The sequence below is a fragment of the Dromiciops gliroides genome, chromosome 2 (genome assembly GCF_019393635.1).
Source record: "Dromiciops gliroides isolate mDroGli1 chromosome 2, mDroGli1.pri, whole genome shotgun sequence".
Taxonomy (NCBI): Eukaryota; Metazoa; Chordata; class Mammalia; order Microbiotheria; family Microbiotheriidae; genus Dromiciops; species Dromiciops gliroides.
Genome location: NC_057862.1, coordinates 467,236,371 through 467,262,454, shown reverse-complemented (window position 1 = coordinate 467,262,454; position 26,084 = coordinate 467,236,371). Strand labels below are relative to the sequence as shown.

Genomic DNA, 26,084 nt, shown 5'->3' with positions numbered 1-26,084 from the left:
TTTGTGAGGGCGCCCTTTTATCCCATGGTATCTTAAATTGCTCAGAACAATAAAATACTTTGGGTCCTTTTATGAAACCTCTGGCAAGAAATGAGATTGTTGGGGTTTTTTTAAATGTTTTTTAAATCCTGTTGGGAGTTGTTAAACCAAGCTTTTGTTTTGATAGAGAAAGGAAATGAAGTAAACTCTGTGTAACTGAGAATGCTGCCAAGAGCAGGGAATGATCCTCCTCATAAAAAGGTAGCTCTTTATCCTGAAGAGGAACTAAAGAGATTTTAAAAATATATAGAGAGGCAACAAAGATCTGTGCTAAAGAAACAAATTAATACCATCTTTCTGATAATATACAAACACATTTACCCCTAAAGACACCACATTGTTGAGTTGTTTCAGCCATGTCTGACTCTGTGACCCTATTTGGAGTTTCCTTGGCAAAGATACTGGAATGGTTTGCCATTTCCTTCTCCAGCTCATTTTGTAGATGAAGAAACTGAGGCAAGCAGGGTTAAGTGACTTGCCCAGGTTCACAGAGCTAGTGTCTCAGGCTGGATTTGAACTCAGGTCCTCCTGACTCCAGGGCTGGTACTCTCTCTATTCACTGCACCACCTAGCTGCTCTTTAAAAACAAAACAGATAGAGCACCGGCCCTGGAGTCAGGAGTACCTGAGTTCAAATCTGGCCTCAGACACTTAACACTTACTAGCTGTGTGACCCTGGGCAAGTCACTTAACCCCAATTGCCTCACTAAAAAAAACACAACAGGGTCAGCTAGGTGGCACAGTGGATAGAGCACTGGCCCTGGAGTCAGGAGTACCTGAGTTCAAATCCAGCCTCAGACACTTAACACTTATTAGCTGCGTGACCTTGTGCAAGTCACTTAACCCCAATTGCCTCACCAAAACAACAACAATAAAAAATAAAAACACCATACATGTAAGAAAATGAAATGTTTTCTTGAAGCGACAGTTAAGTAGTGATTGATAACAATTTAGTTGGGTGTTTGTATGCCTTTCAATCTTCCTCGAGCATATTTCAGTTGTACCAGGAATTGCAATTTCAACAGTGTAGAGACTTCTGCCACCCATGAGGATTACAATCTCTTCACACCTTCACTCCCCATCAAAACAGGAAGGCTAAAGACCTCTCACTGGATGGTCTTCATGAAGTGTGGCTAAAAAAAATTCACTCCCCAGTGGTCAACCTTTTTCTAGAGATGAGCCTCTTCAAAATGAACTAAATTGGTCCTTGAGGAGCTGACACAGTTCATTCCTAGGTCCACACTCCAAGCCCTTCCAGTCGCCTCAAGACCCATACCACTCTCCCTCCCCCACTCACTCATGCCAGCTACTAGAGCCGCAGGTGTGTTAACTAAGAGTAACCTGTTACAATAGGGCTAATTGTGCAAAGCTTAAACCTGTGAAGCCATGTGTCAGGCACTGAACTGACACAGTTTGTAAAAGCCTTGGGCACCACCAAAAAGACTATTGTTTCAGGTCATCCATACAATGGGAAGAGGAAGAAAGGCAAGTTTCTAGATTCTAGGTGGAGTGTATAGCACCCATGGAGAGGTTTCTTTTGCCTTATGAGGAAAACAGTGGCAAAGTCTTGAGGTGTATTTAAAGTGGGTATACTGTATGCTAGGAGCCAACGATGTCAAACTTTCCTATCATTGACCTAAGCTTTCTACATCTGGAAAGGAAAGAGAGAAAGAAAAAGAACACGCCTCTCCATCTAGTCCTTAAAGAACCTCAAACTTTGGATCCCTATGCCAAGACCACTCCTCCTCTTTTTCCTCCTTTCTATTTACTATTAGGAGACACCCTGTTTCTCTAGAGCGGAGGCCCAAAAAGCAAGTTATGACCCGAATCCTTTGCACTCCCCCTTGAGCAATCTCGGCCATGAGCAAATCCCAGAATTGTTTTCATACCAGGTGATCCTTGAGCTCAACAAACAGCTGCATTACCTAGGTTCTATTCCTGAAGCCCTGCAGTGAATCAAACCCTCCTGGTTGTTGCTGTTACCCCCTCCATTATCAGGGATACAGTCACTGCGCAGCCATGGGTATAAGTATTGAGATCTACCCACACTAGAGCAGGTTTCCTACTAGAGTGGGGTCTAGTTTCCCTTCTCCAATGGAATCAAGAAAGCCTTTGGCTTATGATCACTGTTATCTCTTTGGTTTGGTTTGGTTTATGTATTATTTAGAGTTAACTCGTGCTTTGATAACCTGGATGAGTTCTCGGCGGTTTTTTTGTTTTGTTTTGTTTTTGGCGGGGCAATGGGGGTAAGTGACTTGTCCAGGGTCACACATCTAGTAAGTGTCAAGTGTCTGAGCCGGATTTGAACTCAGATCTTCCTGAATCCAGGGCCTGTGCTTTATCCACTGTGCCACCCTAGCTGCCCCCTCCCCCCCTCCTTTTTTTTTTTTTTTAAGAGTTAACAGCAGTTGCAAAGCTGCTCTGGCTCTTTGGTCATTTGTTATTAGGCTGACAGGGGCTCAAAGTTTGGTTTAGTATTAATAAGGCCCTTCCTAACCCACCAGGGTATTTGTTCTCTTTCCTCTTGAAATTCCTTTTTATGAGCTTTCTATTTACTTATGGTGCATGTTGTACCCCCCCAAGTAAAGCTTTCTGTCCTTGAGGACAGAAAGGAAGATTAAAGCAAAGCAGCATGTGGAGCAGGAGGCCCAGTGCTTGGGTTGCCTTCTCAATTGCTTGTTCAGAAGTCCTAAGAGGCCAGACCATGGCCACACCTAGACAGTGGGTTCATTAAAACTGGGACATAATGCAGAGGCACTGAAAGAAAAAAGGTGTCCATCTGGATAAATAAATAGGGTTTATGGTGAATGATCATAGGATTGTAAATTTAGCCTGGAAGAGACCTTAGAACTCATCTTGTCCAGGACCCTCTCATTTTACAAATTAAGAGATTGAGGCCCAGTTAGCTTAAGTGACTTGTCCAAGGTCATACAGAGAATAAATGACAAAGCTGGGGTCTGAACCTAGCTCTTCTGACTCTAAAGTCAGTGGTACTACTGGGACAATGAATGGCATAAAGGGATATGATGCTCTTTGGGCATTAGGAAATAGTCACTAAAAATAATGTTGTGCCTATGAAAAATATTTTCCCCATGCTTCCTTACTTACCTACTGACAAATCTCCCGGCACTTCCTCACATTGATCCTTCATCTTCAAGCATCCTGCTGAGTTGCGACGGATTTCCCGACATACCATGCGGTCACTGGTGCCATTTTCTAGGGACAAAGGAAGAAGACAATTGTGTCTCGTCACTTTCCAACTGTTGGCCAGCCACCAGAAGAGTGTTCTCATCTTCCATAACCATTCCGTTCTCCTCTGAAAACACATTTCTTCATTCCCAAGTCTCTTTCTTACCTCCCCACTTCTCTAACCCTGTATGTTTGTGTCCAGATCTAGAGACAGAAGTTTATAGGAAGAAAGAAAATGAGTAACTAAAAAGCATCATTCTTCTAGGGGAAAAAGAACCTTGAAGGAACCTTTTACATCATTAAGGAACATAGACAAATGCAAAGGTTACTTTCTCTTCACTCAATTTATTCATAGCCCCTGGTGTTGGACTGGACTGTCTTGGAGGGTGGTCAAAAACTTAATGAGGGAAAGGAATCAATTCAATTCCTTATGAAGTACCTACTATGTGCCAGCCACTGTGCTGTGTGCTAAGGATACAAAACCAAAAATGAAATCATCCCTGCTTTTAAGAATTTTCCATTCATTGATAACCAGCGAAGGATTAACCAGCATAGAACCCCAGCCTCCCCTCACCTTTAACATTCCCCCTCCAGCAAAGGGGAGCCACCTCAGTTAAGCTGGGGAAGGAGATAGGATATCTGCCTACGTTCAGGAGAAAATCCAGGAAACTAGAATAGGGTTGTGTGGGCAAAGGAAGCTGGGGATGGCCACAATGCCAGCTGCCTGTAGCACCAGTCTGCCCTCAACCTCTGCTATTTCCTGTCTCTGTGAGCCTGACAAGGGTGCTTTCTTATTTGGTTTTCTCAGCATTAAAGTAAGGGGGGTTGGACCAGGTAGCCTCTGAGGTGCCACTAGCTTAAATATGTGATCCTGTGGACCTCAGCCATTTAGCCCTGCTGGAATTTATAATGGGAATGGTTTAATGAGAAAAAGTACAATGCATCCAAAACCCCCTTGTCATTGTTGGCCTCTCCCCAGATACCTGACCAAGTAACCCCGGCGGCAGCCGCAGTCAAAGCTTCTGTTCTGAATCCCACAGACCCATCCCCTGCTTGACAATGATACTTTCCTGCCACCCACTGGAAAACTCTGCCAGGGCAGAGCTCTGCCAACAACTTCACCCTGACCAGATTTAGTTTGTTTAAAAAAAAATAGAGATTCCTGGACTTCTCTCCAACTCTTAACAAGTGAGCGGTCATCTTCAGGACAAAACAGAAGCAGAAGATCATGGACTTAGAGCCGGAGGCGGGCTTTGGAGTCATCTAGTCCAACCTTCTCATTTTATAGATGAAGAAACTGAAGTCACTAAAGGTTAAGTGACTTGCCCACGGTCACATGAATGAAAGAAGCAATATTGAAGCTAGGTCCTCTGACTCCAAATCTAGTGTTCTTTTTCTCTGTACTGGAATGCACTTTAGCTTAACCTCAACACAAGGCTTCAGCACAGAAACATGCTGGAAGTCTCATTTCTTGCTGCTTATCTTGTATAGACCTATGTTTCTGCAAAAAAAAATATATATATTTTATTCTGAACTCAGAGAGAGACAGAGTGACAGAGACAGAGAGCAATTTCCGCATAGCAGAACACAAAAACAGGATTCTTGTTGAATCTATTTGTGTAGATATTGTTTTTCCAATCAGAATGTAAGCCTCCTGAAGGCCAGCTCAGCTTTTGCTTTTTCTTAATAGCCAAGGCAAATAGAAAGTGCATAATAAATGTTTGTCACTTGATCGATCCTAGCTCCCTTATCTATAAAAAGAATGAGATGATCTCATTTGTCCTGAATATATAGACATGAGGGTTTTAGGCACAAGGCACCCTGAGTTCCTGGGGAAATGTTATAGTCCTTCGATCTGTAAGGAGGAGGGAAGAGGAGGAGGAGAAAGAAAGAAGGGAAGAAAGAGAGATAGAATTAAGAAATCTAAGAAAGAAGGAGTAAATAATTACAACTAATAGAGCACCTACCTGGAGAGTGATGGGTGCTGAGATGCCATTGTTTTTCCTGTTCCATAGCCCGGTGGGCACTCTCCATAATCCTCTGGGACATTTCAAAGAGGGGCTGGAACAGGTGCTGGAAACCTACTGGACGTTGGGAGAAGAAAGATGGAATGTCTCCGACCAACCTATGCTTTTGGAAAAACAAAGGTCTGAATGGGGCCCTTGGGGAGTCGCTGAATACCCCTCCAAAGGGGTTGTAGAGCATAGGATGTGAGTCCTCAGGGAACAGGGAGCTGCCCTGGAATAACTCATCCAGGTTGTGCTGAACCAAGCTGTAATTCTCTTCCAGGTTCATCAGCCTCTGCTTTTGTTCTTGATCATCTTTCAACAGGCTGTCCATGCGGTTCCCATTTATCCAGATGGAGAAAGGTGAGGACTGGTTCAGGAACTCCTCTAACTGGGGAAACAAAGAAAGGTAAATCTGAGTTCGAAACTCCCCTGCATCATTCACTCATTCTATTGGGGCACAGAGCCAAGTTGGGGGAGGGGTATGGTTATTTCTACAGGCCAAGTGCCCACAGGGGTGGGTGCTAATGGTATCATTTTAGGGAAGGCCTTTTGTTTGTTTTAATAGGTATAAAGGAATCTGAACGGGATTCTAGTTAAAAGGATTTTTAAAAACATCTCCTCTAACCTTCACCCTAAAATACCTTAAGCATTGGGTGTATACCGGAGTTGTGAGGGGCTATGTTGGAATGGGTAAGGTTTACATAATTGGTGTTTATTTCAATTTGTTAAAAAGCCATCATTTCCATATATTCCCCCATCTATATAGCCATTGATGGTCCTTGCTGCTGAGATGGCTTATCCAGATAGGCTGTCCCCTTCACACAATGGGAAACTACATTTGAATCCTAATCACCCCTCAGAATCAGACATAATAAGGAAAGGTTAAAAGTCATATTTCAGGGAGGAAATGGCTATTTTTATGTAAGAGAGATTTTCTCTCTTACATAAGGACTTTTCCCTCAATTTTGTTAAATTGTTTCAGTCATGACTGATTCTTCTTGACTCCATTGGGGTTTTCTTTGCAAAGATACTGGAGTGGTTCGCCATTTCCTTCTCCAGCTCATTTTACAGATAAAGAAACTGAGGCAAACAGAGTTAAGTGATATGTCTAAGCTCACAGCTAGTAAGTATCTAAGACCAAATTTGAAATCAGGAAGGTTTTAATTCAAGTATTCCTGACTCCAGGCCCCATACTCTATTCATTGCACCACCTAGCTGCCCTCTATATTCTAATGCAAAGCTTCTTAAACTGTGGGTCACCAACTCCTATGGGGTCACATAACTGAATGTGGGCCAGGTCGCGAAAAGTTTGGCAACAGTAAAAGTTTATGTAGATCTATTTTATATACCTAAGTGGGGTAAAAATTTCTCAGGTAAAAAGGGGTTGTGAGTGAAAAAAGTTTAAGAAGCCCTGTTCTAATGCAATTTTTATATGTCATAGTTGTCTGTGTCTTGGGTTGTATACAAGGCCTGCTGAATTTTAAGTTGCACTGGGCATGGACCATGGACTGTCTAAATATTTGCCGACATGCTCAGCTGGGCAGACTCCACAGATCTCTACACTAGCACCCAATCAATTGTTGGCTCAGAAGAGGCTCATCACCAATTCTGAACACCAATCTCCATCATTCATTTCAGCCTCGATTTTCCTGGAGCAGGAAAAGAGAAAAAGAAGAAAGAAGGCTCCACATAGCTTTAAGATAAAAGAGCTATTTTTGGCAATGTGCAAATCCTTGTCACATAGGTGGGGATTTGTTTGTTTGTTTTTAAAGCACCATCTTTCCCAGGCTTCTTCTCAAAGTCCAGTAGAATTCCAATTTAGTGTTTGGTACTCAGGAAACAGTCCTTGCATTCCTTATGTCATCTTTTTTTGGGATTGACTCACCAAAGACTCAATAGATCTGTGATTAAATCAATGTGAGCTTTCCCTCCAACACTACAGACTGAAGCCTGTGCATGACTTCCCATCCCATAAATCTACCATAGGGCAACCACCCATCATGCTAGGGACATCCATCCCATTCTCTTGACATTTCATGAACCTTTCAGTGAAGCACTTGGGCTGTCCATTAGTTAGCTCATGCCCATGCTGGATGATCACCCCACCTCTCCCTCCACCCTGCCCCAGTCATATATTTCTCTGTGCTTAGTGCATAGAAGGAAATGTTTCATTATCCTTTGCTTAGAATATAGCCAAGTAGATATTAATAGGTAGGAGTCACAGACACAATAGTTCCAAAAACAATTTTGTTAAGAAGGACAAAGAAAGGGATGCAGGCCTCTCAATAGAAAGACCCTAATATGGAAGTCTTAGGTCTAAACTTGGGAGTCAATTAGGAGAATTAGCATCTTAGGGTGCTAGTGTGATCATTTCATGTAGGTGAATGATGATGTCCTTCTGGTCTTGCTTTATTTCTGGCCTGGGTTTACTATTCCTAGAAATAAGAAGTCTCAGCCTTCCTTAGTTTGGGCTACCATTTGTTATTTATTTATTTTTTTTTTTTGGGTGAGGCATTTGGGGTTAAGTGACTTGCCCAGGGTCACACAGCTAGTAAGTGTCAAGTGTCTGAGGCCGAATTTGAACTCAGGTCCTCCTGAATCTAGGGCTGGTGCTCTATCCACTGCGCCACAAAGCTATCCCTGGGCTACCATTTATTGACCTGAGAATCTGGTCAGCTCAAGAAATACAAAGCCATCATTTCTCAATGATCCATGACTACCACTACCTTAACAGTCCCCTTCCTAACGCCCTGTGGGGCAAAGGAGGAGGCTGCTGTTTCCTTACCTGGCGGCCAACCAGGCCTGAAACCACTCCTGCAGACCTGGTGTAGAACTTCATGCAGGTTTGTTTCAGGCAGGGGCTTGCATTCCTCCCACAGGGCCAGCATGGTGTCGTTGCAAACCTCTGGCTTCTCAACCATCTGCTTCTCTAGGTTCTGGCCTCTCGGATGGCTTCCTACAGGTAGAGCAAAGGGATACCAACGAATCATCCTTGGAGCCGCTGCACGCTTGAGGCCTCAGGCTTATTTCTGATTCTGAGTCTGATCACCACTATCTTTCTTCCCTAAACCTGTACTTTTCTGTCCACGGAAGAGCCTATACAGTCCCTTTCTGATGGCTTTCCTTGGAGAGTGTCAAGGTGGCACACGCATCTCATCCTACCCTGCTCTGCTCTCCATACCCCAACTACAAGGGATATTTCAAGCATCTGGATTTTTTTTTTTTTTTTGCTTTGGTGTCACCACAAGTATCTCTAGAAGCAGTTCTCTCAACCTTCAAGGAAAGCCAATCATCATTCTCAGGCAGTAGAGTCCCTTCAGATCATACTCTGAGAACCCAGATCAATTCCATTCCTTTATACTAAACCTGAGAAGGCCCAAGGGAACTATAGCCCCCAAGAAAATATACTTTCCCAGCCACTGGACAGACAGCCCAGGTTAAGGCTTCCCTTGCTCACCATCTTAAGTATTTTTTCACTTGAAGACAAAGGGAAGGTATTCAAATTCTTCCACAGGCCACCAGGAAATGCCAGGATGGTTCTGGAAACTGCCTACTACATATTGTTCTTGGTACTTTTCTAGAAAGCCTAGAAAAGACATCCATGTATCCCTGAGATCGTCCCATCATGAGTATGTGTTCCTGGTATGATTTCAGCAGGACTCAGGAAGGTTCAGGTGAGTAGGTCATGGATACCTCTCGAATGACGATCAACATGCAGGCCAAGCCCACAGGGCTTTCAACCTTCCATCCAGAAGCAACTATGTCATAGCAGCCAGAAGGAGGTTTCTTTTGTGTTAGTGACCTTACCAGCCCTCTCCAAAGGATACACACATACTAAAAGTAATCCTAGTAGGGACCCGTGCTTTCCCGGGGTTTGGCAAGTTTCCAAAGAATTACATCGTAATAATAGCCAACATTTATATAGCACTTACTATGTGCCAAGTATTATTAAGTACTTTACAATTATTACCTATTTGATCCTTACACCAACCCTGGGAGGTTGGTACTATTATGATCTCCATTTGACAGATGAGAAAACTGAGGCAAACAGAGGTTAAGTGACTTGCTCCAGGGTCACACTAGCACTAGTAAGTGTCTGAGGCCAGATCTGAACTTAGATTGTCCTGACTCTAGGCCCAATGCTCTATCCACTGCTCTATCTGGCTGCATAGGAGTGCCTCTGAACAGGGAAAGAACATTTGAGTTGGTATTTGAACCAAGGAACTCTGTCCCTGCAATGTCTGGTGATTGAGCCTACGTTGTCAGCATGAGTGTTTCCTTCCAGGATGCCTAAGAAAATACAAGTCCCTGCTAGGTTTCTGGAAGGGGCTGCTAAAATGTAAGAGTACCTGCAGATACTCGAGTTGCCAGGACAGTGAGCAGTGAGGAGAACTTTAGGTAGACTTGGAACTAAGACTGTAGCCACGAGGCCCTGTTTGACAGGAGGGGGTGCTATTGGAAAAGGGAAAGTATACTCTTAACAGTAGCATGTCCCTTGGGGCATCCATCCCCAACATGCACCTCATTTATTTAGCCTCCAAGGGTGAAGTAGAGAGAGGGGATGCTCAAACATTAGACAAGTCTTTTTATGAGACTCTATGTAGTAAAGGATACCTTGAAACTAGAAGAGCCAAGTTCAAACCACAGCTCTGTTAGTGTCTCCCAGTGCACTACAAGAGAATAACTATCCCCTCATTTGTTCCATTAGCAAAATAGGCATCATAATATGTCACATCTAATCATGCCTCATGTGATCAGCTTGCAGTTGCCCATGCTAATGTGATGCCAAAAGGAACCAATGCCAGGAATTGCTCAGAAAAATTTACTGTGGAACATGCAAATTTCATTTCTATTTGACTCCTACCCAGTGGCCTTTCCACTATACCAAGGAGAGTCAGCAAATGGAAAAGGAAAAGAACCACCGTACTCTTGATTACTAACTAATCCACCACTGGCTCTAGCATTCCAGGGTTGTCTCTTAATTTAGAACCTTCCCTAGACTGTAAGCTTCAAGAAGGCAAAGATGATATTTTATGTTTTCATCTCTGTTTCCACCACACCCCTACCCAGCTCAGTGTGTTACGCATGTTAGAAACCAACAAATATTTGCTGAAAAAAATCAATGAAAGATGGTAGATGTAGTAGGAAGGTCTAGACCCTGGGGATTTGGAAATATCCCCTGGATCAGGGTCAGGGCCTCAGACTGGGATCCAAAAGGCTTGATAGATCCTCTTTGCTAATCCCAGCAGGCCTCTACCCTGTGACTTACTACTTACTCAGCTACTACATTTTAAAAGAAAAACAATAACAAAAAACCCTTTCAAAAACAAAAACAAAACAAACAAACAAAAACCGACAACAGCTACTTAAGACGTTCTCCCAGGAGAATTAGAGGTATGTAACAACCTAACCAAGAAAATCACAGTTCTGGCTCAGGCCCCAAGGAAGGCAACATTACTCTTCCCTCATCTTCATGGTAGAGTCCACCAGAGGCACTTGGGGTGGGGCTGGCCAGTCTTACCTCTTTCTGTTTCTTGGCTTCTTCTAGGTTGGTGAGCAGCATTCTGCGATCCTTTCCTGTCTTGTCCATCAGACTTTTCATCTGTTTCACCCCAATTGAGAGCATTTTCAAATTCATTGCCTATGTATTTACTCCCCTGGCAGACATGTCTGCAATTGAAGGAAAGAGTGAGGCTGAGTGATAATCACAGAATGGTAGACCCCAGACACCACCTAGGCCAAGCCTCTGCAGCCATTCCACTGCCCTCTAGCACCAGCACACAAACAAACCCCCCCCCCCATTTTACAAATGAAGCAATGTAAGCCTAAAATGGGAGTTTGGAGCCCACAGCTCATAGTCAATATTTACAAGAAGAAACACTTAGGGTAGAGAGAGAATTTACCTAAATCCTACTTGGTTTTGGGTCCGGAAACTACAGAATCTGTATAACACCTAGCTTAAGGTGTGGCTGATCCAGCTAGTGATAAGGTAAGATAAATGTCTCTCCAGTCTGGTGACTCAGTGTTTGCAGGAGATGGCCAGATAATTCATTCACCACTCAGACCATTAAATCTGCCCACTTTCTTTGGTTGCTGAAGAAGACATTCATTCATCCATTTGTTCATTCGTTCATTCATTCAACAAGCTTTTATAAAGCATCTAGGTGGTAGAAAGGGAAGGACACAGGACCTGAAGTCAGGAAGACTCCTTTTCCTGAGTTCAATTCCAGCCTCAGACACTTACTAGCTGTGTAACCCTAGGCAAGTCACTTAACCATGTTTGCCTCAGTATCCTCTACTGTAAAATGAGCTGGAGAAGGAAGTAGCAAACCACTCCAGTATCTCTGCCAAGAAAACCCCAAATGGGGTCACACAGAGTTGGACGTGACTGAAAACAACTCAACAATAACAAGAACACTAGGCACTGAGGAATATGAAGACAAAATTGAAACCATTCCTGCCTTTAAAAAGGCCTATATTCTATTGGAAGAAAAAAACAGAAGGAAATATATTAAATACTTATGTAAGTGGCAAACAATGTAAATAAATACAAATAGAGAAGTGAATATGAAGGCATTTTAGGAGGAGAACAGGAGAAAGCAAGGATTGGGGTGAATCTAGAGAGGCCTTGTGTAGGAGGAGGCACTTGAAATGAGCCTTGAAAAAAAAAAAACCTACTTAAGATTTTAAGGCAGAGGTGAGGAGGGAAGGCATTCCAGGCAAAGGGTGTAAAGGCATGAAGGCAAGAGATGAGTACCACGTTGTCAGTTTCATTTTCTGGTGTAAAGAAAGGGCTGGGTAGAGGTAATCATGATGATGATGATGCAGAGTAACCACATTATAGCTCTGTTTAAAACTGCCATTAAGATCAGGTTAGGAGTGTTGTTTTTTAAATTACATTCAGGGAAGATGTTTTATTTTGGGTGACTTTAAAGGCCTTAAGAAAACCCAAGCATGCCACTCCCTAGATCATTTTCAGGGTAATCCTGCTGTTAGAACTAGCTAATGAGGGGACTGAGTGCCTAGATGTCTAGTAGATGTCTTTCTGTCCATCCTTTTCTCCCCTATCTGGGAGTTGTTGTTGTTTAGTCATTCAGTCATGTCCAACACTTCATGACCCCATGGACTTGTCCATGGGATTTTCTTGGCAAAAATATTTGGAGTGTGGGGCGGCTAGGTAGCACGGTGGATAAGCACCGGCCCCTGGATTCAGGAGGACCTGAGTTCAAATCCGGCCTCAGACACTTGACACTTACTAGCTGTGTGACCCTGGGCAAGTCACTTAACCCCCATTGCCCTGCAAAAAAAAAAAGAAATATATAGTTGGAGTGGCTTGCCATTTCTTCTCTAGTCTGTTCCCATTTTACAGATTAGGAACTGAGGCAAATAGGTGTTAAATGACTTGCCCAAGATCACACAGCTAGTAAGTGTCTGAGGCCTAGAACTCTATCCACTGCTCCACCTAGCTGCCCCATACTTTTTTAACCTTCTGGAAGAGCCCACCTGTTAAACATTTACCAGCACACTTCTGTATTATCCTATAAATAATTGCTTGAACTCCCCAGGAGTGTTGAAAAAGACTTAGAAAATGAAAGCATCACCATACTGAAGACCCAGTGAAGCAAGCAGAAAGGTAGCAGCTCATTAGAGAAGAGTGCTGGGCCCTGAGTCAAAAAGACCTGCATCTAAATCCTCAGACACTTACCAGCTTTTGTGATCTTGGGCAAGTCGCTTAACCTCCATTTCTTCACCTGTAAAACTGGGATAACAACAGCATATACCTCCCAGAGTTGTTGTGAGGATCAAATGACCTAAGAATGCTCATCTCTGTGAGTTCAAATCCAGCCTCAGACACTTACTACTTGGCACATAATATATTGGCACTTAATAGGTACTAGGTAAAATATTAGCTATTAATAATAACTACCAATCATATTGCATTTTAAAGTTTGCAAAAGTATTTTGTGTACGTTATTTCATTTGAACCTCCCAACACCCCTACTTAGGACCCTAACCCATCTTTACTAAAACCATGTCCCATTGCTCCACCATATCAAAAATGGTTCTGAGGGGCACCTAGTAGTGCAGTAGATAGAGCACCGGCCTTTGATTCAGGTAGACCTGAGTTCAAATCTGGCCTCAGACCCTTGACACTTAATAGCTGTGTGACCCTGGGCAAGTCACTTAACCCCAATTGCCTCACCAAAAAAAAAAAAAAAGTACTGGATTCCTTCAATAAAAGAATAGGTTCAAGCTGGCCCAGTGCCATCTGCCCAAAGTGCAATCAATCCCGCTAGGAATCAGACTTGTTTTCCTCACAAAACAGCAGGACATCCTCATGCTGAGCAGCTGCCCCTTTGCAGATAATAGCACCTTTGTTCTCAGACCACCTTTTCTGAGCAAGGCCTGCCATTACTCAATTTGGGGTCATGTTTCTCTATGATAGGTCGATACACACGGAGGGCAGCTGTGATGGAGAGTCCTCTGGCTTTGGCATCTGAGGATCTGGATTTGAATCTCAGCTCTGATACTTGAGACTTGAGCAGTTGATCTACTCCCCCTGGGCCTCAGTTGGCTCCTGAGGTCCCTTCTAGCTTTTATTTGAGGATCATGTGATTTGTCCCTTCTACTCTAAAGCCTACAATTCCATGACTTGTTGATCCCAGTTGGCATTCAACATACCCTCAAGAATTACAGGAAGAATAAGATCCAGTCCCTACCCTAAAAGGAGAGAATAATCTGGCTGAGGATGTGATATTAACACATATTGGAGAGTCAGAGAGTAACACAAAGCAGCATATAATTGAGGGTTAAATATACTATATGTTAAAGGAATTCAGGTAAAGGCTACCAAATAGTAGTAAGAGAAGCCTTTCTGGAGAAGGTGGGGCTTTGACCAGGGTTTTGAAGGTGGGGTATGCTTTGGAGGGGCAGCTGGATGTGATATATTGCCAGGCCTGGAGGCAGGAAGACTCATCTTCCTGAGTTCAAATCTGGCCTCAGACATTCACCAGCTGTGTGCCCCTGGACAAGTCGCTTAACCCTGTTTACCTCGGTTTCCTCATCTGTAAAATGAGCTGGAGAAGAAAATGACAACCCTTCCAATATCTCTGCAAGAAAACCCAAGTGGAGTCATGAAAAGTTGGGCACAATGAACAACAACAACAAAAAGGCTTTGGAGGTGGAAAGCAATAAGAACAACCCAAGCTGAGGAAGGAGAGGAGTGAATATAGGACAACCAGAATTGAGCAGGGCAAGCTTGGGGCACAGTAGGAAGACTGGATTGACAGGATGTAATCGTGGTAGATAAGCTAAATAGGTAGGGATGGGGTCAGATTATTCAAGGCTTTGAAAAGCCAAGCAGAGGAATTTAGACTGGATGCCTAAGAAGTGAGGGAGTCTGGGACGACAGTAGGTTACTCATTGCTTTATGCCACAAAGATTAGGGATCGTATACCAAATACAATGCACAGTGCCAGGTGCTGGGGGAATGCAGAAGATGCCTTATCAGGAGCTTTGCTACTAAATGCTAAGGACCACGAGCCCATTCTTTCTGCCTTGCAAGCTGAAATCTTCCCTGGGTGTTGTCTTCCCCTCCCCCCCCCCCCTAAGAACGTGGCCCCCTTCAAAGCAGGGCCTTTCTTACTCTTTGATTAATATAGCCAACACTTTGCAATTAATACATGCTTATTTCTTTATTCATTTGTTCATGTTTCCCCCCAAAAGAGAAAGTAAGCTCCCTGAGGACAGGAGCTATTTCATTTTTGCCTTTGTGTGCCCAGCACTTGGCACTGCTCCTGGAACACTGTAGAGCTTCATCAATGATCGCTGGTTGTTTGATGTTATTTGTGTCTAATGCTTCCCTCCCCTAACTGGAATGTAAATTTCATGAGAGGAGGCACCTGATTTTAACCAACCTTTTGATTTTTCTGAGTGCCAGGAACATGATGGGTATTAATGTACTCAATCAAATGAGAGAATACCTGAAAAGCACTAGCACAGTGCATGGACCACAGTAGTTACTAATAAATGTTTGTCCATTTCTCTCTACCCCATCCTCTTGCTAGGGATCTTTTGGAATCCCTAGTTTCCTCTGACACTTCCTTTCAAACACCACCCTCTGACTGGAGGCTTTCCTGGTCCCTCCAGCAGCCTTCCTCCCAAAGCTTCCCTTGTAGATATCTTCATTGTATACACTTATATTTGTGCATGTTGCCTCTCCCATTAGAACCTAAGCTCTTTGAAGTCAGGAACCCTTCGATTTTGTGTGCCTGGCACCCAGTCCGTGGCTGTGCACATAGTAGGCATGTAATAATTGCTTGTGGATGGATTGAGTCATACTGAAAACCTTTAAAATCTATAGAGAAATATGACAGACAGAATTACCGACTTACCCTGGTAGTCACTGGGAGAAACCAATGCCCTCTCCTTTCTTCCAGCTTAGCAAAAGCCCCAAGGACCAAAAGCAGCAGCAGGGACTTCATTTTGCTTTGGTTTTTGTTCCAGAATCTTAAGGCAAGGAGGCTGCGTGAAGAAAAAGGAGGAGACCGGTCATGGTCACCGTGGAGACAGAGCTTGCTGGCATCCACAGCTCAGCAGGCTGCCTTCCGGCATACCAGGAAAACAGCAGCTGCATACAGCACTCCAATCCTAGTTTGTAGGCACAGAATGCAAGTAAATTCAGTGGTAGGGTCAACCACTCCTTGACACTGGGCTCCAGTTACCCTGGTAAGAAAACAAGGCAGAGGTCTTGGCCATCCCCAATGAAGCCAAAAGGACAGGGAAGCCCACTGATACAGATGGCCTACAAAGAAGATAAAGCATTATTCTTGGGCCAGCTAAGGAAGAGACAGATCATATGTCTCTCAAGTCTTTCTGAGGAATAGAACGTAAATCTGTAGGTAATGAAGAAACTTTATTTAAACAGAATAAAACAAACAAACAAAACCCCTCTGTTTTACTATGCACATAATGTGAACACATCTTGAAAAATTCCTCTTACTAATAACTCTTTGTTTTGAACAATAATAGCATGTATCTAGTGCTTTTAAGATTTGCAAAGTGCTTTCCATATGTCATCTCATTTGATCCTCACAACAGCCCTGAGAGGTAGGTGCTATCATTATCCCCCATTTCACAGATGAGGACACTGAGGCACAGAGAAATTGATTTGCCAGGATATATAAAAGGTCACATCTACTTCCAAGTTCTTTGTGGCTATCATGGCCTCTTTGAATGCAGTTGATGGAATGATGATTATAACATAACAGAAAGAGCCCCTGCCTAGAAGTTTAGAGATTGGAGCTAGAGATGCAGGTCTGCCACTAACTGTGTGACCTTGGGTAAGTCACTTAGCTTCTCTTGGGCCTTGTCTCCTCATCCAAAAAATGAACAATTTGGAATTGATGGTTTCTAAGATTGCTCCCAGCCCTGATATTCTGCATCTGCCACCTTGCCTAAGACTGTGAGATGAGATGAGGAAATCCTGCAGGGAAGACAATTTCCCCTCTGGTCTCTTAGGCCACCACAAAGCCCCCTCCTGCCAGGGTTTTGGAATGACCACCGGCCTGTTTTTTTTTTTTTCTTTTCAACGGAACTCCTCCCTTCATTAGTCTCCTAGCCAGTGTAACCTGCCAGCCAAGCTCCTGCCACAGTAGGACCATAGCTCTGGGCCAGAAAACCTGGCCCTGGGCCTCCCTTTTATGCAATGGAGACTTTCCCAGAAGCTAAGGGAGGTGTTGCACAAGATCTGAACCCCCCTCCCCCAGCTGAAGGCCACCCATTTCCCATAACCCATGAGGGGAGGGGTCCCTTTTTTCCTAGAATTGTCCATTGTCTACGGATCAAAAGGGAACGGGAGCCTTCTAAGGACTGAGGGAAAGAACAACTGGGTAAACTTGGGGTGGGGCAAGTGAAAGTTGGACAAGGGTAAAGACCACCTCAAAGATCTGTTTTCGGTCCAGTAGTCCCCTTCCTAACACTTACTGAAACATTAGTGAAAGGGTGCCTGAAAGAAACTGCACAGCTAATGAGTTGCCTGAGCTGCCTCTCTGGCATGGATGGGCATGGATGGGAGAGCCGCCTGGGATCAGGGGGCACTGAGCCAGGGCTGCCCATCTGCACAGCCTGCAGTGGGGAACAGCCTGTGATTTTTTTTTCAGATGCCCCCTTGTCCACACTGTCCAAAATATGGTGCCCAACCTGTTCAGTGAGGCCTGAGGTTCCTCCTCCAGGGAATCCCCAGAGGATTGGGAGCTGGAGGGACACATGGGTGACTGTCTGACTCCCTCAGAGACATCTAGCGGAGTGACAATGGTTGTCATTTAATCTGTCTGCCTCAGTCTCCTCAGCTGTAAAATGGGGATAATATTAATATTTAGCACCTACCTCCCAGAGTTGTATCAAATGAGATATTTGTAAACACTTAGAACAGTACCTGGCATATAGTAGGTGCTTATAAATGCTTATTCCATTCCATTTTACAGTGGGAAAGAATTGGGACCTACAGAGGGAAAGAAACTTGACCAAGGTCACACGGGGAGCAAGAAATAATCAGGATTCAAACCCAGGCCCTCTAAATTAAAATCCAACATTCTTTCACTACATCTTAACTCCCCAAAGAAAACAAAGGCTCAAGACACAGATACTATTATAGTACAATGAGAGGAATAATGGATTTGAGTCAGAGGACCTGGGTTTCAATAATAAAAATATTTATATAGTGCTTTATGGGGGCAGCTAGGTGAAATAGATAAGAAGGCTGAGCATGAAGTCAGAAAGACTCATCTTCCTGAGTTCAAATCTGGCCTTAGACACTCACTAGCCATGTGACCCTGGGCAAGTGACTTAACCCTGTCTGCCTCAATTTTCTCATCTGTAAAATAAGTTGGAGAAGGAAACGGCAAACCACTCCAGTATCTTTGCCAAAAAGCAAAACAAAACCCAAGTGGGATCACAAAAGAATTGGACACGACTGAAACAACTCCACAGCAACATAAATAGCACTTCATAGCTGTACAGCACTGTGTAAAGCACTTGGAAAGTGCTTTATAAATATCATTTCAGCTAATAAGTGACTGAGGCTAGATTTGAACTCCTGGCTCCAGGTCCAAGATTCCACCCTCTCTACCCCCTAGCTGCCTCAAGCTCTGGCACCTTTGGAGGGCCTCTCCCAGTCCCTGCCCCCCCCCCTCTTTACTACCTTCCCTCTGAGATTACTTTCCTACTCCATATGTACCTTGTATGTACGGGGCTGTTTGCACATCATCTCCCTTATTAGAATGTAAGCACCTTGAAGGTAGGAGCTGTTTTTTACCTTTCTTTGTATCCCAGGGCTTAGCATAAAATAAGCATGTAATAAATATTCCTTGACACAAGAAGCCCTGGGTCCCCCAGAAGTGAGCACATATACTTTTAAGTTTTGCATAAGGTTTGGCCTTGGAAATGGAGGTGAGTTGGAGCTCAGCTATTATGTGGGCTGATGAACTGAGATGCACATGAATGAGCATTACTCAGACCCTGTTCAAAAATAGCCTGGTCCTATTCGGGCTAACCTATCAGTTACTTCCTTCCTTTCCAAAGCTCTGCTTAAATGTAATTTTATTTGCCTGACTTTGCTCTCTATTGATTTGATTTCCCCATCTTCTAGTTTGTCAGCTAGCTCCTGCTGGGAGGGAAGGGGGTGCAATGCTTCCCAGCTGCTCCTATTGGATGATCTTCACCCCTCCCTGCCTGTATTCCCCAGGCACATCGATCCAGGGCCCAGTCCCTGAGACCAGATGACTTGAAGTGACCTTGCAGTCATTCTGTTCTCCATCAGGGCTGGCATCACAAACTCAGATAGGCCTAGTGTTGTAAGAGCTGGTTGTGAATGGGTCTAGGAGGAACGTTATGAAGGGGAAAGGAGGGGACAGAAGGAAGAGAATGCCAAAGGGGCTCATCCAGATAGTGGCTTTTGTTTAACCTTCACCACAAAAGAATAATTGTCCCCTTAGAATCAAAGCACATACATAGTTCAAAGGAGAGGTGTGATTCACCTTCCCTAAAAGAACCCAGATCCTTATTCTGCAACATGAGGGGTCTTTAGCAAGGAGAGAGTAGAGAGGTTCAGAGAGAACAGCTGGAGCAAATGCATGGAGGTAGAAGACAGAGCAACATATAAAAGGAAGAGCAAAAGTTCAATTTGGCTGCACTGGTGTGTGTGTGTGTGTGTGTGTGTGTGTGTGTGAGAGAGAGAGAGAGAGAGAGAGAGAGAGAGAGAGAGAGAGAGAGAGAGAGAATCGATCAAGGGGGAAAGGGACAAGGTTATGAAAGATTTTAATTGCCAAGACGAGCAGTTTATATTTGATCCTGGAAGCAACAGAGGGAATGAAAAGGGGAGGATGGGGTGAGGGAAGGAGAAGAGGTAGACAGTTTCAAGCACTCCAAATTTGCCTATTGATCCAAAGTAAGCATTTGTATCAAATGAAGGTTTTCTGCCTTTATCAGAAATTCCTTCCTCTCCCCACCCCACCCATCACCATTCAACTCAGTTCAATTCAACAAGCATTCAACCAATAAACAGTTATTTAGGTCTGTTATGTGCCAAGCACCGGGCATACAATACTCACTTGCAGTTGTTGTGGATTTTTTTTTTAACAGCCTTATAGGACAGACTCTCCCAGCCCCATCCCAGGGTATCACACATTTGTAGAATCTTGGATTAAGAAGGAAACTTGGAAGTCATCTAGTCCACCCCCTCGGTACTCAGCCTCTCAGATATTGAATTTAGAGCCAAGAAGATGCAGTCAGTTGGTTTAATCGATACACTGCTGTCCAAGGATACCTATTCTTAGATGATTAAATACAAAGGTTTGGGGGATACCAGAGAAAGGGAAGGGCAATCTCAGAGACTTTCAGAGATCCTGAATGATGTTAAAGGACTCATGGAGGTGAGGTCCAAATTAAATAGCAAACTCCTGAAACACTATGGATGTGGCAAAAGATGCTAAGGAAAGACCTCAGAATGACCCTAATACATGTCCACGAGGCAGCAAATCCTCCTCTCAAATCCTCTGGTTTGGATCAACAGCCCTGAGTTAGTCTCAGAGGCTTTTAGGATTTCATAGTCTGGGCAGGGGAACACCAGAAGCATTGGCAGCACCTTAAGCACTGACAGTCAGTCAGCCAACAGTCAACAAGCCTACTGTGTGCCAGGAAGCACATTCCAGTAATTGGAGTAGTGAGGTAGAGACTACACTAAACTAGAGGTCAGAGGACCTGGGTGCTAGTCCCTCCCTTCTTCTTCCTAGCTATGCTGACCTTAGGCAAACCACTCTGCCTCTCTCCAGCCTCAGTTTCTCTTCACCTGTAAAACAGAGAGGATATTATCTGACCTCTCCCTTTTCAAGTGTTTTGAAGATGAAATCAAACAATGGAAAGAGAGGACTTTGAAAACCATAAGGAGGTTACAAATGTAAGCTATTATTCTTAATATTTCTGGGATTGAGTAATAAATAACCCTCTATGCTTAAAAAAGGACAGAGGGAGAGAGTTGACGGGAAACTAGTCAAGGTCTTGGCTGCTAGGTGGCCCTAGGTGGCAGAGTGGGCCAAGAGTCAGGAAGACCTCAGCTTTAGACACTTAGTAGTTATGAGACCCTGGGCAGGTTATGCAATTGCTCTCTGCCTCAGTTTCCTCGTCTGTTAAATGGCGATAATATGTTGTCATGAGGATAGAATGGGATAATGATTGTAAAGCACTTAGCACAGTGCCTAGCACATAGTAAGTGCCTAATAAAATGCTTATTAAACTAAATCCTGAGGGGGCAGCTAGGTGGCTGAGTGGATAAAGCACGGGCCCTGGATTCAGGAGGACATGAGTTCAAATCCAGCCTCAGACACTTGACACTTACTAGCTGTGTGACCCTGGGCAAGTCACTTAACCCTCATTGCCCTGCCAAGAAACCCAAAAACATAACAAAAAAAACCCCTAAATCCTAACTTGTTCAGTAATAATCTCTCTACTGAAAAGTAGAGGGTGAGGGAACCTAGTCAGGTGCTGCTAGATACCCCAGTGGGGAGAAGAAGCCATCCATCCTCTATACTTCCCACTTCTTTTGCTGATCTGTTTCTTCCAGCTAATTCCTTTATTCTCATCAGTATTGTTTGTCTTCCCACCCCTCCTCACCTCCCACTTGAATTGTAAGCCTTGAGCAACAGATAACTCTAGGGATGGATAAATACCTGCTGCAATTGGGTGGAAACCCTCAAACACTCAGTAACTATGCCTATTTAACTTTATTCAGCAAACATTTATTCTGCCTACTAGACTGTCTGTGGCTAAAAATAAATAAATAAACTAGACATCATCACTGCCCTCAATGAAGCACGAGATAGTGAGTATACTCAAACACCTCAAGAAGCTATGTAATACTGGGCAAATCACTTAACTTCTCTCTGCCTCAGTTACCTCAACTGTAAAATGGACCTCAGCCCCATGAGTCCTTTAACTCATTGAAGATCTCTGAAAGTCTCTGAGATTGCCCCTTCCCTTTCTCTGGTGTCCCAAACCTTTGTGTTTAAGTCATCTAAGAGTAGGTATCCTTGGGGCAGCTAGGTGGCACGGTGGATAAAGCACTGGCCCTGGATATAATTGCACCTACCTCCTAGGGTTGTTTGTAAGGTGAGATATAATTTGTAAAGTGCTTAGCACAGTGCTTAGCACATAGCAGACAGCAATATTTCTTTCCTTCCTTTCTTCCTCTCTCTGTCCCTTCCTCAGTTATTCCCTCCCTCCCTTCTTTTTTCCTCCCTTCCTTCCTCTTTTCCTTCCTCCCTTCTTCCCTTCTTCCCTTCCTTCTTTTCTCTCTCCCTTCTTTCCTCCTCTCTTCACTTTCTTCCTCTTCCCTTCCTCCCTTCCTTCCTTCTTTTCTTCTTCCTTCCCTTCATTCCTTTCTCCTTCCTTCCATCCTTCCTCCCTCCCTCTCTTGCTTAAAAATCTATGAACCTTGGGGACAGCTAGGTGGAACAGTGGATAGAGTGCTGCCCTGGAGTCCAGGAGTATCTGAGTTCAAATATGGCCTCAGACACTTAACACTTACTAGCTGTGTGACCCTGGCAAGTCACTTAACCCCAATTGCCTCACAAAAAAAAAAAAATCTATGAACCTATTTGAGTTTTAGGGATTTGGGAAGAATCTTCAGTAATGAAGGTCCTCATTTCATTTTTCTCTCCTCTCTAACTGTTAAACAGATTATCAACTCTAATTACCATTATCCTTAGAGAATCATCCAAACATCTTACAGAATAGTATCATAGAAAACACACAAAGCTGAGGAGAAAGGGGCTTGTGCTCTGGCCTCAGGCCATCACTAACAAGAGATTTGACTTTGGGAAGATTATTTTGCTTCCCTGAGCTTCCATTTCCTTCTCTGTCAATGAGGATGTTCGGTGATCTCGAAGGTGCTTTTCCTGTTTTACTATTCTATCTGGTCATGCAACTGGAGAAGGGAGGGCTGAGGTAGCTCTGACTCATCAGAAGAAGACAGCTGACTGTGGGGAAAAGGACTAAGCATTATTAGAACTCTCCTAGGTATCAGGCACTGTGCTTAGCACTTTACAAATAGTGTCTCACTCAGTCAACAATCCTGCAGGGGAGGTACTACTATTCTCCCTTTTTTACAGTGGAGGAAATGAGGTTACATGACTCACCCAGGGTTACATAGCTAGTATCGAAGCTGGATTTGAACTCCATTCTTTCCAACTCCAAGTCCACTGAGCCACTTAGCTGCCTAAGGGAGGGAAGGAGGCCATGGATATATAAATAGACATAGAGTTAGGAAGACATGTTCCTTTGTGTGACCCAGGACAAGTCACTTAACCTCTCTGGGCCTCCATTTCTTATCTGTCAAATGGGAAAAAATAATAGCTCCTGCTTTCCAAGGTCAAACAAGATACACACACACACACACACACACACATATTAAGTACATATACACATGTGTACATATATCTATACACATATACATGTATATGTGTGTATAAAGTATGTATGCACACATGTGGTATATGGACAATTGTATACATATACTATATGATTTCTAGTGATTTGCACATTCTAAAGTAAACATTAGCTAATTTTATCTTTAAATATTACATAATTTACAGTATTTCCCAGTGCTAAGGACTTCACAGGAATGACAGGAAGCAGGAACAGACCTTGTTAGCCCATGCCTATGGGCTCGGATGAACTTCCACCAGTCGTATCCAAGAAGGAACTGATGGATCCCTGATCCGTAGAGCATTAGAGGCTTCTCTGGAAGCTTTGTTCCTGACAATATTATCCCCCTGCCTCTAGGGACACCCTTTTTCCTTGTCAATTGACACGTACTCATAAGCTTCTGGGTTTCAAAGCCTACCTTGATTACTCACTACCTATGTAAAGTCACTTCTTCTAAGTGGGCCTCAGTTTCTCCATCTGTAAAATGAGGAGGTGAGCACTACCCTCTGGGTCACTTTCGGTTCTAGCACAGCAGAATGAGCTGCCAATGCCAAAAATATAGAACTTTATAGCACTTGACTTCCATTATTAGCTCATCTAATCCTCCCTTAATTCTTCTGGTTGATTTAGAGATAGTGATAGGCCAAAAAGACTCAGAGTCTAGCTATGAATTACAGCCAGAATGTGCCTCAGAGATGATCTAGTATCCTCCTTCCCCCTCCTTTTGTAGATGGGGAAGTGGAACCCAGAAAAGTGAAAGGATTCGACCAAGGTCACACAGCTAATTAGTGGCACAGCCCAGAACTCCAACCCAAGGATCTAGACACCAAAACTTTCCTTGACATCACAAAACTGCTTTACTACCTGTTCCAAGCAGATTAACAACTTATTTGAAAAGTATGGGGTGGGGGGGCAGGGAGACCCTGGAGAAAATTTTCCTTTTTCTAAGACTCACAACCAAGGGAGAACATTTGGCCTTGATCGGTTAAAGGCTGTCTTTCTTCTCTGGAGGCAATCTTCCTCTTTCCAGTTCACCAGGGAGCTTGCTTGGAAGGATTATGAAACAGGGGACCCTGGGTTGACCATTGACATTGTATTTTCCTGTATGCCCCCCTGCAGGTCAGAGTGGCCTCCCCTCAGCAGAAAGGCAGAAAATCCTCCCAGTTTCTACCAGTGCCCATTTTTATCAAGCCATATGGAGCTTTGACCACTCTCTTGAGATAAAGGATGAAATTTCTCTGTAATTGACTGAAACTGGTTGGGGGTGGGGAGTGGGAGGAAAGGGGGCGGTGAGGATGAGAAGCTTGACTGTTTTTATAAGCAGTAAAGGGTTAATAACATTATAGAATTACTGATTTGGAACTGGGAGGAGCCTTGTGGATCAACTAGTCAAAGATTTTCATTTGCATATGAGGAAACTGAGGCTCAGAAGATTAAAGGTGAGGTGTGCCATAAACAAGATTCAAACCTGGGTCCTTGGACTCCCACATTCAAGGTTCTTCCCACCAGTTACCAGCCACAGAAGAGAAAGAATAGCAATAGGAAAAATGCTAGTAATAGATGGACCCAGTGAGGTCTTTATAAATTATTCTTTCATCTTTCTTCATGAGGTTATTTCTCATCCATTCTTCTTCACATAAGACAGATGGAAGAGAGAAGAGAGTGTGAGAGTAAAATTAATTGTCATCTATTCATTAGACAACTGTATACCCCTTACCTGGGCAGAGAAGGAGTCAAAGGCTATGCTAAGGTATAATAACAATATGAAAGAATAATACAAGGATAAAAAACTTGTCCAGAACCGCTTTTTCTAACTATTTCATTGAAAATGATAAGAATGAGAAAATTATAATAACAACAGCAATAATAATAATAGCTAATCTTTATATAGCACTTTAAGGTGCATAAAACATCTTAAATATATTATCTCACTTGATCTTCCCAACCCACCCTATGATGTAGGTTCTGTTATGCCCACTTTGCAGGTGAGAAACCCTAAGTTGAGAGGGATTTTGAACCTAAAATGATCATAGAAATAATAATAATAGCTGCTATTTCTATGACACTTTAAAGTTTACAAAACCCTTGACTTCCATTATTAGCTCATCTGATCCTTCCAAACCACCCTGTCAGGTAGGTATTGCTTCACAGGTTTCATCTCTGATTAAAAAAAAAAAAACCAAACCCTCACAGCCTAGTAGAATCATCAAAAGTTTTTTTTTTTTAAAGACTTTTGAAATTATCTAATTTTGTTGCCTCATTTTACAGATGGGGAAACTGAGGCCTGGGGAAGAGAAATGACTTGCCCAGAGTCTCACACAGATGATTAGAGGCAGTTAGTATTATAACCCAAGTTCCCAACTCCTGAACCCACAGATATCCCTTGAGCCCAGTCATTCTTCCCTCCTATAAGAACCCGTATCTCCCCAGCTGTAGTAACAAACACTAAAAGCAGATGACTCTTGAGTCAGGTGCATAGTCCCCCAGCAAGTCCTCCCTCTCCATTAATGCACAAGCTCTTCTTTGCAGTTGAGAGAGATTTTACAAAGCATCTCACCCCGTCAGGAGGATGCCGGGAGGCCCAGCTCTGCTCCTCTCCTCTCCACTCCTCTCCTTTCTTCCCTGTGCCCTTGGTGATGTCTGATGGCTGGCGCTGTAGACAGTATTTATAACCCTCTGCGCACGCACCCCTGCCTCTCTCTCTCTCTCTCTCTCTCCCGTCTGCAAACCTTAGTGAGTCATACACAAAGAATGCCCTGGAAACGTTCAGGGAGCGTTCTGGAAGCTGGCAGCTGGAGGCAAGGCTGGCTGCGGTGGGAGAAGGTGCGGCAGCAGGGGGCACCGGCGCTCTGTGGATGGAGGAGGAGGA

The 26,084-nt window shown here is 43.6% G+C and overlaps 1 protein-coding gene and 1 long non-coding RNA gene across 2 annotated transcripts in view; both read right to left on the bottom strand.

Annotated features, from left to right (window-relative positions):
• CLU (clusterin) overlaps window positions 1-15,735 on the bottom strand; it is a 23,682-nt gene extending 7,947 nt beyond the window's left edge. The window contains 11 exon segments of the mRNA XM_043979979.1: window positions 3,147-3,254; window positions 5,195-5,624; window positions 8,022-8,096; window positions 8,098-8,171; window positions 8,174-8,192; window positions 10,758-10,850; window positions 10,852-10,893; window positions 13,768-13,773; window positions 15,623-15,658; window positions 15,660-15,692; window positions 15,694-15,735. Coding sequence (XP_043835914.1) covers window positions 3,147-3,254; window positions 5,195-5,624; window positions 8,022-8,096; window positions 8,098-8,171; window positions 8,174-8,192; window positions 10,758-10,850; window positions 10,852-10,893; window positions 13,768-13,773; window positions 15,623-15,658; window positions 15,660-15,692; window positions 15,694-15,720 — 943 coding nt within the window. The 5' untranslated portion in view covers window positions 15,721-15,735.
• LOC122737965 lies at window positions 15,736-26,084 on the bottom strand. Its single transcript, XR_006354618.1, has 3 exons — window positions 25,773-26,084; window positions 24,684-24,845; window positions 15,736-15,961 (listed from the first exon to the last, which is right to left on the bottom strand). It is a non-coding gene; the product is annotated as an uncharacterized LOC122737965 (long non-coding RNA).